This window comes from Coloeus monedula (genome assembly GCF_965178545.1).
Source record: "Coloeus monedula genome assembly, chromosome: 2".
Lineage (NCBI taxonomy): Eukaryota > Metazoa > Chordata > Aves > Passeriformes > Corvidae > Coloeus > Coloeus monedula.
In genome coordinates, this window is record NC_138782.1 from 64,614,158 (window position 1) to 64,628,313 (window position 14,156).

At 40.2% G+C, this 14,156-nt stretch overlaps 1 protein-coding gene across 1 annotated transcript in view; it reads left to right on the forward strand.

The window, feature by feature from the left end:
* The window catches only part of SAMD3 (sterile alpha motif domain containing 3), a gene marked incomplete at both ends in the record, with an annotated part of 35,902 nt that overhangs the window by 20,137 nt on the left and 1,609 nt on the right, over positions 1–14,156 (forward strand). The window contains 3 exon segments of the mRNA XM_082302781.1: positions 421–588; positions 12,747–12,947; positions 13,332–13,503. Of these exon segments, the coding sequence (XP_082158907.1) occupies positions 421–588; positions 12,747–12,947; positions 13,332–13,503 (541 nt within the window).

The following is a 14,156-nucleotide window of genomic DNA, read 5'->3' on the forward strand; positions in this document are numbered from 1 at the left end:
ATCCCCCAAAACCCCACAGCACAGTTTCTCTGGCATCTGTGAGCTGATCTGCTTCACTATGTAGTTTCACAACTCGATGTCATGAATGGAGCATAAAGCAAGAGCTGAGAAAGGGAAAACACTACAGTTTCTCTGGCAGCCTTGTATAGATCTAACCCTTAGATTCAATTCCTGCTATCCTCATCAAGCCACAGCAGTGCCATTAGCCCAGCCGTTGGTTGCCATAGAGCCATTTACCACAGGTGCTTTTGTTTCCTTCCATCCTGAAGCCACCGGTGGTGCCGCCCTATGAGTCTTTTTCTGCTTAATGGCAAACACTTTTGTAGAGTTAGATAAAACAAAGTGACCTGCTTTAGGATGGGGCAAATTCTTGAAAGATACTTGTAATGACAGCTATTTCCGCCCCCTCCCCCCATGTAGCTGCTGTGGAAACGGGCCCTTAAAGATCGTTTCAAATACGTGCGGAGACCCATTGAAGATGATGAGCAAGTCCTGAGGAACAAATACAAGTTTGGCCACAGGAGAGGACAGACCAGAAAATCTTCGTTTGCTGAAAATAAACTCGATGATGTCCAGGGGCAGGTAGAGGTAAGATTTTTGGTGCTTGACTGAGTTCAGTCTTTCAGCTTCTCTCTTGATTGTAAGGCCATCAGGCAGTAAAGGGGACAACTGATCTCATCCTATTCAAACTCATTTTGTATAGAGCTTGTCATATGGCCAGACCCTTGACTTTTTTTCATTTCTGGAAAACTAGGTATCAACAATAGAGCTAAGCCTGATACTGGATGCCTTGCACGTTTGTTGTCATTTAGAATTTTTGTAAATTGGACAGAAAATACGGTCTGTTTTTTTAAATGCAGTATTTCTATTCTGCTCTTAGTTATATGCCTCCAATTAGAGTGAAAAACAACAGAGGCTTATGTCTACTAGCTGAAGTCTCTGTATAAATAAGAATGCAAAGAGGTATTTGAGCTGGCAACAAATGTCCGTATCCTCCTCTCACCTTGCACTTTGTTATGTAAAATCTGTTTGTGTTGATGTGTGATATACACTGGAATGCTTACAAATCTATGCATACAGTTGCTATGTATTGCTTTAATTGGAGAATTCAGAGAGTTATCACTGTCTAGTAAGTGTCTGAAGCACACTAATTAATTTAGACACTTTCATAAATACACTAAGGTTCCAGCTATGCTCTGCCAGTGGTCCACTGCACTTCGTGCTGCAATTAAAACACGGTAAAATTTAAACAATTGTAAGAATGTGATAAAGAAGATATGGAAGTAGATATTTATCTTTTGTTCGTCCATGTCCATCCTGCTGTTTACCAGGCCCTGTATTTAGGGAAGCAAGAGTGGTTTATTGGATGCATTTCTGCATATATTGCCCTTGTGTTTGAAGGTAGCTGTAGTCTCCTGTACAAAATGCAAATACATGTTTGGTCTGGTTTTTAGAAATTTCAGTAATTTCTGTTTGTTTCCTTTGGGTTAATGTGTTCAGGAATAAACACTTCCCTTCTTTCCTGCTTTAGTTGAAGGGTTTGCAGGATGTGTGAAGTAAGAAACCTGTAGCTTGGGTGCAAAACAATAAACAGTCTTGCACCCAGTAAAGATGGAATTATAGGCTCCTGGTTTTGTGTTCATGTTAAGAGTTAGCCATCCTTTATCTGCTAAAGCTTGGAAAGGACACACGTGGATCTTTTCTGTCTTACGGGCTCGCTGAGAAGGGCTTTGGAGTGATCCTGTAGGAACTGCATGGTAAACTTAATTTATCTGTAGAGAGGGTGTAACCAAACTGTGCTGTGCAGACCAGGAATCACCACTCTCTTTAACTGCTTTGCCCGAGGCTATCACTGGTCACCCTTGTTTGCTTTAGAAATTGAGGAAGAGTGTTACATCTCTTCTGAAGGCCTAGACCTTTTTAGGTCATAAGCAAATTAAGGGTTAAACTTAAAGGAGGTGAGAGGATGCTGAGTATCCCTAAAGAGCTTTTCCTTTCCTTCTCTCATTTTCCCTGTATCCTGAACATATATATATAAAATACAAATATAAATGCAAGAATCAACACTTGTGTGCCCTATTAAGGCTTAAGAATGAGTTCCATAAAACTGAGGGAATCATAACTTCCTTAGTTTTAAATGTGTTTCTACATTGAAAGCAGTGATGTCTGACTCTGAGATCCTAAATTATGTCACTACATATGTGCAAAACTGAGCAAAATGTTTAATATTATTTTTAACAAAAGCAGTGTGGGTTTTTTCATTCTTTTTATTTAGAAACACACATAATGGCACTTTCCTGCCAATCCTTGGCACTAATTGCTCTATGAAAATACAAACTGTTAAACAAAGTGTTTTAGTCTCAAAAAATAAATATTTGATCTAGAAGCCAATACCACAGGGAAACCCAAATGATATTCAAATTACCATTAGCCAGATCCCCTTGTCTTCATCCCTTTTCTAAGACTGGAAGAATGAATCAGCCTTGGGTGAACTAGAAGCCAACACATCAGAATTAATTAAGGTAAAATGGGGGGAAATGAATTCCAGGTTAAGGACACCTTTGGAGAATAGTTAATGAAGGATTCCTAGCCCCTTTGGGCCACCACACTCTGCTTTAGATAGGCAGAGTAGGACATTTAGGGCATTACAGGTCAAAGCTGACTGGCAGAGCTATGCAGATGAGAGAGCACATCTGTTCCCAGCAGATGACCTACTTAGCAGTCACACAGCTGACTTCTATATCGAGCTTTAGTTTCTGAGCAGTCATAAGCTGTAACTCTGTCATGTGTGCTTTATGTCAGTATAGTCTTGAATTGTCAATTGTATGAAACTGATAATAAGATTATTCACTGATAGGAAGTGTCTCACTGTTATACCTGGCATTTATTTTCATACGAAAAGAATAATAAAGTTATTACTACTAATAAAACCCTTAACCAATCTTTTTACTTCTTCATGTGAAAATCCAGCTGCTTAGCAGGACAAGCTTCCTGTGATGTTTTGAGCCAGATGATGTCTGCCCCTTGGTCTGCACAGGACCCATTATCTTCCAAGCAGGCATTCCTCCTTCAAAAGCAGCTCGAGCATACTTGGCCTCCCATGCAGGGCATTGCTTCTAGGTGTAACATCTGTCTTTCTCCTCCAGTTTCTTTAAAACATCTGCTGATGTGTTCCTCTTTGCAGAGCATTATATTCAAACAAGATTGAAGAGTAGCTACTCTTTTTCTAGTGACTAGCATTACGTGAAAGGTCTTGAGCAAGTGAAGGGCAGTAGGATGATGGTAAGTAAGTACATAAACCCATGCTGGAGGTATTTGTCACTAAAGGAGATTTTTATTTAAATGATGCTCCCTACAAATATCCATCAGGTTGCACCACCAGGGAAAGAAGCTTGGACTGTGCCTGACAGACATAAATTTGAGCCTCTGTGTCTGAGGGATATTCAGAATTTTATCAGGAAAGCCTCCATAAACAACAAATTTTATGGCTATGATGTGAGAATCCTCCTCAGTCATTTTCCACAGTCAGGCAAATATGCCAGAGATGCAGTAATCCAGAGGAGAGTGCTTTGTAATGATAACGACCTTCATCTGCTGCAAATGGAAGGTACTTTGTAAGAAAAGCAAGCCAGTTTCCCCTCTGTAGCCAGGATGGGATTACTGCTAAACCAGCCATCCAATGGCTTATTCTGACCAATCTCTTTATTATTTTTTTAGCATCAAAATCCCCTTTCTCTGCCCTAAGGACATGTTTGGTTTATGGTCCTTCAGGCTATGAGAGAAACCACCTCCTACCAGTTGTAATAGGAAGGGCCCTAGACTTGGGGGAGCCAGAAGGAAAAGAAAGAAAGGACCTTCCTGGTCCTTGGCCAAAGGATTGTCAGAAGGCAAAAGGTGATGGAGAGCGAAATAGGGTTAGAGCTGACGACTGGCTTGCATACCTTGAGAGCTTGTGGCTCAAACACTGTCTTAGTCTTCCCAGGGGTAGTGACCGAAGAGCAAATTGTCCCTTTCAGAACTTTAAGCTTGGAAAGCTTGTCAGTCTTGAGCAGTGCTGTTCATAGAATGTGTGACTTCACAATCATTTCAGTTAGCTGAATACAGAAATGAAAAAACCCACAGATATCCTGCATGGCTCCACCTGCCAATTCAGGCATGTGTTTCCCATAGGTCCTGTATCATATTCTGCTACTTCCAGAGGCTTCTGAGATACCCTTATAGCCACTAAATAGCTATATCTATGCAGCTGGATTAAGCTCCTTCCATCCATCCCAGACATTAAGTAAGAAAATATCTCCGCAAAGGGACTACCTAAGGGTATCTTAAGCTACCTGAACTGTAAGGGAATATAATCGGCTAGAAGACTGCTAGTAGTTCTTGATCTTAAATAAAAATGGAAAGAGAGTACAGTCCCTCTCTTAGAGCCTCTTATTTCTTACATCCTGTGACAGCTTGTTTGTGAGGTCATCAGGGTTTCTCTGAAGCTGTCACATAAATAAATTTGGAGTTAGGTGTGAAAATGAAGGATAGGCTCTGACAAGATGTCAACTAAGATAGTGGTAGATGTCTGCAGATAAATGGGAGTATTTGCCACACCCAGCAGAGCTGGGAATAACATAATGAAAACTATTTATAAAGGGGGCACCAGCAGGCCATCTTCTTTCTGTGTCAAGGGGATAGACACAAGAAATGTTTTGATTAGTACTTAGGCTGGGAGAAGAGAAAGAATTCTGCAGAAATTTTAACTCACTAAGTTGGACATCTATTGATATTATTCCTGTATAGGGTAGATAAGCAGGACACTTGAAATTGGTGAATGTGCAAATCCTGTGCCAAGAGGATGAAAAAGCAGAGAAGACCCCTGGCCCAGGAGGAACACCATATATTCTTGCTTCAGTGGTATCATGCAGTACAAGAATGGTGAAATTTACCCTGTTGATTGTATCTGGAAATTGTCTTTCCTGATGAAAGGAGGAATCAGGATTGAGTGAGGTCTACCCCATGAGACAGTCTCTTTTACCTCAGATTAGGTAAATTTGGCAAGTTAGACATACCCTAGGGATATGCCTTTCTTCGAGGTGATAACTAACATCGTGTTTGTCAATGACCTTATGCCACTGCAAGAGTCAGAAACTTGAAACAAGATTTCCAGGAGTCTGGAAAGAATAGGATTTGGAAAGTGATGGCTGGAGAAAAAGGGAGCAATGAGAAAAATAAAGCAACAGTAAGGGAAAAAGAGAACTAAATGTCTGTAAAATTCTCAGAGGACGAACAGCTTGTGCATGAGACGCAGAAATTCTCTTGGCTCAATCTCATGGCACTATTGGCAGGTACAGCGTTAGGTGCGATCTATACTGAGAATGCCATACACAGATGAAACAGGGGTGATAGCACCTTTCCCTCTAAGATTAATGGTCTCCAAATCAAGCGTTGGAATATTTGCACAGCCAGAATGTGAGCATGCATATATAAACGACCATTCAATGGCTGTACTGAGCTGTTGTAATGTGATTTTTCCACTAAAACTTTGATGTGCATGCATCAAACTTTGAGTGTGTAGTGTTGCTTAGTTAATATTTTAAAATGCTTTTAAGTCAAAGCAAAAGCTTTAAACACAGATCTGTGACATACATCTTGCACTTCACCTTCTTATTTATGTCAGCCAGTGTCTTCATTGTTCTGTGAGTGAAATTGTCAAGTACAGGTTGTCCCTTGATAGAGAAAAACAGATTTCTCTCATTTTGCTTATGCAGTTTATGAAATCAGAAAGCAGTTTCTGTGATCAGAAATAGACTGACTTATGTGGCTTTGAAAGTTTTTGGTTACCACTGACATGTAAATCTAGCTCTGAAGTTGCCTGCCTGGTTCAAAAGGGTAATTATGTGTAATTAAAGCAAAGCCTGCTTTAATTAAACATCTCATTGGAGTACAAGTCAGTGTGGATCCTGCTGATAGTTACATGCTCATTTTGCTCGAAAGCAGCCTGTCCATACTGTTTCATCTGTCTGTGTTCAGTATTTGGACTCAAGAGGTGGGGCATGGTTGTGATGCCTTCTCAATCCTCTCCCACCATCCAGGATGAGAAGATGGGCTATGACCAGTGTAAAGGCAGTTTATAGCCTGCCTTTCAGATTCATACTTGTTTCAAATCCAGTGTTTTGGGGGCTTTTTTGAGCAGATCTTCACTTTCTAATTGTCATAGCCTGTTTTGATTACTCCTCCTGATATAAAACGCCCCCATGCTCATTACAGTAAATGTCATTCCAATGAGCCTGATTGTCACCACAGAAAAAAGGGCTGTCCCTTACAATAGTGGTGGTAAAAAGAGTTCTATACACTGTGCCTTTATGATGCTTTGTGTCTGTAGGTGTTCAAAATAGCAAGACCCACTTTTCAGCATTCAAAAATCAAGACAGAAGATTCAGATTATTCTCGCTTAAGTAACTGAAAGCTGTTTCTCACTCTGAAGAAGTTATAAAAGCCAATTAATGGAAAAGATTATTCCAAACATGGGTCCTAACTACTGTCAGGCTTTCTTGTGCAAGTACCTTGAGCACTGATGCTAACTGATGCAGGTAGACTCAACAATCAAGAAGTCTTAGCAGCATCAATGCTCTCAGCAATAACATGACTTGGAATGTGCACTGGCATCTGGCAAGGAAAATTTGAAGTGTGTTTTTTAAAGGAAATATTATTAGCAGCTGCTGGGAGCTGACAAGAGCAATAATAACAAAAGAAAATGGCTGTACCAACACTACTACCCCTCAGCATCCTGGTCCCAATGTATGGTGTAAAAGGAGCTCCCATTCAGTGCTGATGCCACTGAACCTGTCTGCACAGCACTGCTGTTCCAGGAGATGATCCTCCTTACCATCACGTTTTTTACATTGCTTTCCAGCAAGCAGATTAGTCTGCATCCAAAGGAATTGCCTCAAAGAAATATTCCCAGAGCATCCCAGGTGAGGAACCTGGATCACTGGTTGGCAGTGAGCAGACTGACAGCATGCGGTAGTGTCCTCATATCCATCTCTTTAACTCCACTGCTCCTATTCGAATTCCCTCTCTCAGACTGAGGGGCCAGTAGGTCCTATTGGCATTCTTCAAAAAAGAGATCTTGATATTTGTCCTCAGCAACCATTAGGCTGCATTTGCCATTCAGGCATTGGTGCAAACCCATGTAAAGAACAAGAGGTGTCTGTTGTCCACATCAGAGGCGCCTTCATCACCCTGTGATTAGGCAGTCATGTTACGTTGGTGTTGACAATTATGTCCTTTACGATTTATGATGCTGGCTTTCAACCATATAACTGAAATCTTAGACCTTGGAGATCACATCATGCATAAGAGTTGCTCCCTTCCACATGCAAACTGATGTAGCAGTTTCACTGCCTTGGCTGTGGCACCGTTTCATAAAAGTGCCTTGCTAACTGGAGCTTTTTTACAAGAATGTGCTAATACAATCTCGTATCTTGGGAAGAATCAAGATCCATCAAAAGGACATTTAAGAATTGGGCCTTTATTTAGAAATCCATTTCCAATCAAATGACTATCCTCTTGCTTCATGAGGTGGGATGAATTAGGGATTTGGAGTCTAGTAGTTTTATGTTTGCATGTTTTCTTGCTTTAATGCAAGCATCTTAACACAATCTACTTGTATATGGTTCCAAATAGAACCATGAATGTCAGGTGGGGGGTCACAGTCAAAAGGCATCTGGAGCATAGGCAAGGAGCCTCACAACCTGTGTGGCTCCCAGACTTGGTGTCTTCAGTCACAGATACCTGAGATGCCAAGAAGTCAAGAGAGTTTGTAGGCATGGGCACTAAGGGATGGGCTCCCTACTGCTGTCACCCTTTGAGTGTGAATCCAACAGAATGAGCAGGATCCTTGGCAGGACCATCCTTGAGGCTAGGGCTAGGTTACTCTGACAGACAAGTACTGGGAATCTTCTGCTTACCATATTAACTTCCTTTCTGCATCCTTTTGCCTTTTTCTCTGTTCCGCTGCTCTTCTCATGAGTTTGTGACAAAAAGGCAGCTTCTTATCTAAAGACATTGAGATAAATTCTCATTTTTTCCAGAAGGAATTTTTTTTTTAAATTCAAGTTTTTATTGTTTAAAAAGAAAGGAAATCCTTTATGTTATAAACTAAGTCTGTAGGCTGCTAAATAAGAAAAAATTCTGTATACAAAAATAATTAAATATCACCAATTAACATTCTTATTGCTGCAACTGAAATGGATTTTACCGGTGACACATTTGAAAATGTGGCCAGAGGAGTTGGGTGACCTCGAGAAGTAAGGATTCTTCATTTAATGAGGCTATTTTTTTTAGTTCTGTCTGGCATATATACTGCACAGTTAGCTGTGGCTTCTTCAGACATTGAGACAAGAGATCCTGGCTTTGGCCTAGGTAGGATTGCTTTTGAATGGTATTGAAATAACTGAGCTTTAACCTTAAAGTCAAATTTTACTGGAATATTGCCATGCTGTAACTAGCTTTCTTGCTTTGACGGTTGAAGTAGAGAGGATGTAGAGTCCTCCCTAAATAAACATGTGGTAGGCTGATAAACCAGTTCACTAACAGCTTCCAAACTCAAGATTCTTCCTGCAATGTTAAAGTTAACTATAAAATATTTTAAACCACACTTGGAATCATTCTCCCATCAACTGGGTGTCCCACTGAGATAACTTATTTCCCCCTAAAGAAAGCCACCTCTCACCTTTCCCCTTACCTTCAAAACCAACTTGTTCACAAACTAAGAATTTGGAAAGACTATAGATAGTGATTGCTCTAAGCAGGATGAACACCGCAAGAAAACAAATTCTAACACTGACTTCTGCTTGTGTTACTCCCAGGTAACAGATGATTTACACTACAAAGTTTGGCCTTCCATTGCTAATTTTCACCCCTAATAGATAGGTATGACAGCAATTCTTCCTTATACTACTGCTGTACTTCTATTGGTAGCATGCCATTGCCACTGATGAAAATGTCAAATGGTCTCCTTTAGCTAATTAATAATGTCATTAGCTAAAATAGCTCTGAAGGACAGATAGAAAGTCCATCAAATTAAGCAGAGTTTGCTTTGACAAGTGGGATGGAGAGAAGCTGGTGCAAAGGTCACAATTTTTCTGTGGTTACAGCACACTGGGTCAAGTTGTTTTGCTTTCTTGTCTCTGCAAGTAAGACACTGAAGGTTAGAGGCCCTCAGGTAATGAGCCACCATGCTCAGCTGGCTGAAGAAATTCCTGCTTTATGGTCAGGAGGCATGAAAGCAGACCCACAGGAAAAACCAGTGGTGAAAGAGCTGTTTGGAGTCAGAGACTTCAAGCTAGCTCTTGCACAGCATAAAAAACATAGTGTAACTTAAAAAGCCCCAAAAACTGCCCAAGTCTGTGCGTGTGAGAAAGCATGGGCATCTTGAGATTGACAAGTATGGGCCAACCCTTGGTTCTGTGCAGTGGTCACCATGAAGCAAGAGACAGTCTGTCCAATTTACGGCAAGTTAGCAGGTTAAGGAATAGCTGAATACCCAATTGGGAATGTGTGAATAATAAGATGGTATTCACAGTAGTAACCAATATAAATTACATACCAGAAACCATCAAAGGCTGATGCAGGAAGCTTGCAGAGATGACACACCAGTAGCAAAACAAAACTGATACTGTGAGTGATCTGATAGAGACTTACAGAGAATTCTTTTTGTGGTTTCCTGCCTTTTCTGCACTGGTTATAAAGGCTTTCTCACCCAGGTGAGAAGCAAGAAGCCTGATACTGCTAAGGGAGAGGAGTGCTCAAGGTGCACTCCCTAGGTACAGGAGAGCTGGCAGAATATAAAGCCATACCAGAAAAATTAGACAGATTTTGCAAGGATTCTCAGTAGATGAGTTCAGATGATCACATTACTGGGGCCATTCTTCATGGACAGCATCAGGGCATCTGTCTCAGACTGGCATGTCAGTGAAGGGGTTACAGAATAATTCACTAAAATGACCAGTAACACATTTCCAAGATCAAGTATTTGAGCAAAATTTTTGGTCCTGTCCAAGGATAAAGCATGTAATTTTCTAATTGTGATGCACAATTTGTCTCCTGAAACATGATACTGGATATTTGGAGGTAGCTAATTTGACGCCAGTTTCTAGAGTTTCAGGAGAGAGCTAGAGAACATATGGACGAAGAAAGCTTCTGTCTTCACCGGCCCAGTTGGCAATAACTATAATGCAAACCCAAGAGGTTAACACATTAGGAAGGAATCAACAAAGTTCCAGTAAACAGACATAATTCTTCACAAATTCATTAGTTCTTTGAAGTATTTGACAACCCTGAGAACACAGGCAATCCAGCTGATATAGTTTACTTTAAATTCAGAAGAGATTTTAGCACATGCCTTACAAAAGCTCTTAGAGGATGTAATCTGAGGGGATAAACAGGAAGGTCCTTGAATGGATAAGCAGTTAAAAGATAGAACAAACAAGGCTAGGCAGAAATAGTTGGGGTTTACAGTGGAAAAGACTATGAATGCTTAGTTTAAGTAGTTCAGTGTATTTCTAAATGATGTGGGAATAATAGAATAGTTGGCGGATTACATTTTGTGATGCTACCAAGGATACTAAAGACAAAGACTGAGGAATCGGAGAGGGACCCCATGCTAGTGAGCTCCAGGGAAAAAAAACCCAGCAGATAAAGTTCAGTTCTGATAGATGGAAAAAAAGGCACAAGGAGAAAACCCAGTCCTAACATTTACAGTGATGGGCTCTGAGCTTATTAGTACCACTCACAAATGCTATTTTTATACTAGGCCAAAGGATATTTGGCACAATGCTAAGCAGCACTCAAAAAGAAATGTTGATTACACAGAATTATTTAAGAAAGAAACAAAAGGCAATGCATTATTCCACTCTATGCCCATGTGGTGTCCCAATATCTCAACGAGTACTTTAAGTTATACTGCACCTATTTCATAAAGCTACAGTGAAATTAGAAAACATGCAAAGACAGTAACAAGGATAACTGAAAGCATGGACCAGCTTTCATATGTGAAATGATTAAACAGCTTGGGATGGTCTCGGCTGGAAAACAGATGGCTGAGGACAGAATATGACATATCTATAAAACTACAGTGGCAAGGAGATGGTGAAGAGGTTTTGAATCCAGTATGATAATTAGAAGGCAGAGGTAGCAGGAGAAAAATAAATGCATTTCCTCTGACAGCATATAGTTAAACTGCCAAATTTACAGCAGGATTTTGTGGAAGGTATGATTTTATGAGAGTTGGAAAAGTGACTGGGAGAAGTAATTGAAGGAGAAAAAAAATCTACTAAGGGCTATATAAATATAAATACTGAAGGCTATTAAATATAAAGTTTGGGAGTCCACAAACCCCAGTGTAGTGAAGTCTTGACAGAACCCACAGGAAGTAGCACCATCCACTCATCATTTATACTTTTTCCCAGCACCCTTCCCAGGCAGGTAGGGAGGGTATGGCACTGAGTTGTCTGATCCCCCACCTCTGCTCCTGTGCACTGAGGAAGAGGCCAGGAATGCCTACACAAGCTGGTCAGAAACAAACATTATTGTTGTAACACAATGAAGACTAAAATTCTCTCTTAGAGTGCCGACTGTGCTAATACAGAACCCTAGCAAGGGCCAGAGAGTACCTGCAGGGGTCACATTGGGTATCTGTCCTGCATGCAGAGGGATGGAGACAGTTTTTTTTCACTGCGTACCTTGTGCAACCATTCTTGGGATATCACATGCATGGTTTTAAAGAAGGATGTTAATTAAACTGGAAAGTTTAATTGCACATGCAGAGCACCGCAAAGTGGTTTGGGATGTTGTGTGTTTCACAGCTCTGTGTCGGAAATGTTCTGGGGAACATTTTGAAGTGTCTCAATTCCCTCTTGCATTGACCCACAGGTCACCCCTGTGTGTAGCCACAGCTGCATCAGTGACAATACTGACAGGGAAAGCCAGCGGCAACGCAGCCTGAGGATGGTAACTGTACTACCTGTTCATCTCTATGTCCCCTCAGCTTCTTTCAGTGAGCAAATTCACTGCATGCACTGATGGATAAGCTACACAAACTCAGGCTACTCCTATTGGTGTACTGCTTTGGATAGCCATTCCTCCTCTTGGTAATTACTGGCTTTGGAATTACCTCAGGGACAATAATGATAGTTTTGAGGAAGGTTGTTAACTATCCTCAAGTACAAAAATACTTTTTGAAAACTCTAACAGTCAAAATGCTCAAATAATGGTTTTCAGTAAGAGTTTTCTTAGGTCAGCTGGTCTCCTTGGGAGTACAAACTCCAGTAGCATAAATGTGAAAGTTAGTTGTCCTGCTTTTAGGACCTGTATGAGTAAGCGGAAGATACAATTTCTCTTGGTAACACAGAGTTAATACTGCTGAACACTGAGTTTTCTTTAAAACTGACAACTCAGTTCCAATAAACCGCAATGAGACAAACCAGACACAGGAACAGGAATTTCATGAATAGCCTCAAATATGCAATTTGAGCTTGGGGGACTTGGCTTACAGGTATAGTTTTATGTGAAAACAGACCTTAATCTATTAGAATACGAGGGTGAGTTCACAGTGCTGGAATTGAAACCACACTACACTTTCTGCTGAGCTTGACTACACTCAAACCACAGAGGTCACATCAAATGACCCGAGTGAAGAAAGCTAAATAATCAGATAAAAAGGCTGATTTGTTACAATTCTGTCCTTCATTTCTTGATAGAAATCTGCTCATCTTAAAGGCAGTACAATGGATTTACATATTAAGTGGCTTAATCAAGAATATATGAAAACTCAGAGGAACTGGGAAGAAGTGGATAACAGAATGAATGTGACAATAGAAATACGGAGAAAGATGATCAGCGATAAGGCACCTCTAAAAGATATTCTTAGACTATTTCCTTTCTTAAGATGCCCTTATCAGGTAACAGAGCTATTTTTAATAATGACATAGAATTCTGTGTTACAGATGTGATACATCTGTAGGAATGTATTTTAGGGGATATTTCTACTGAAGTATCCATCAGCAATGTTCTCTTTAATCAAACTCATATTTTTGCAGCTAATCCCATTTTGAAAGGTTCACCAGTTCTGTCTTAAAGGTGCCACCCACACCACCAGTGGACTATTTCAAGTATTTTGGTGTTACTTGATGTATTTTTTCCCTGCTTTGAAAAGAAATTAAATCAGCCTCTTGAGTTTATAATCTTATTTAACTGAGCTAGTTTTATCCTGTCTTCAAAGTGCATGCATTGTTTACAGTTTTGGTGTTGAGGTTTGCAATATCAAATATTTGTTTTTCTTTCAGCTTTTTAGGGAGTTCCAGCTTCTCACACACATGGACATTTATAAGAAAACAGTCGAGATTTTGGAGATTTATTCAGAAAACATATTGTCCTTGTATGTGGTGAGGAATAATCCAATTAACATTATGCTGCAAGAAAATCTGAAGCAGCACACAGAGGAAGACGTTCTGAAATGTCAGTACAAATCTCCTATGCTCTGAATATCAGAGTTTTGTTGTAGCTAATTATTCTTACTTATGTAACTAGTTTCAATTGTACTGCAAAAATATTTCAAAAATGTTATAGTTTCTTTGAAAATATATAATGATTGTGAAGCATTGAGAATAAAAGCTACTAAATTAGTGGGAAAATTAAGTCAGTCAAGTATTGAAAGTTCTTTTTTCCACTGAATAAAAGACTGCAGGTTTGATAAAGTAAGTAATTACCTTAAAATAAGTATTGCTAGATGAGCAGAAGTACATATTTCCAGATATATGAGTGCTTCTAAAAATACCCATGTAAAACTAATTTTCTGCTTTAGAAATAGCCCCATTAAAAAAAGACACGATTTCCTTTAGGAAGCAAGCTTCTATGGTTAAAATCTTTATCCCAGTAAAATTAAAGCTGTAGTTCCCACTACCTATTTCAGCCACCTCATCTCTGCAGAGACACACTGCAGGAAAAAGGGCACAAACTGGTACCTCTGGTGAGGTCCATGTACCTCGACGTGTTTGGCTCCCTGGCTGTGGGGGAGCAAACACCTGCTGACACTCAGCTTCTTCCAGTCTGAGAAGTCTGGGGAATGTGGTGCTGCAGGGACAAAACCTACCAACCAAGCAGTCACTCAG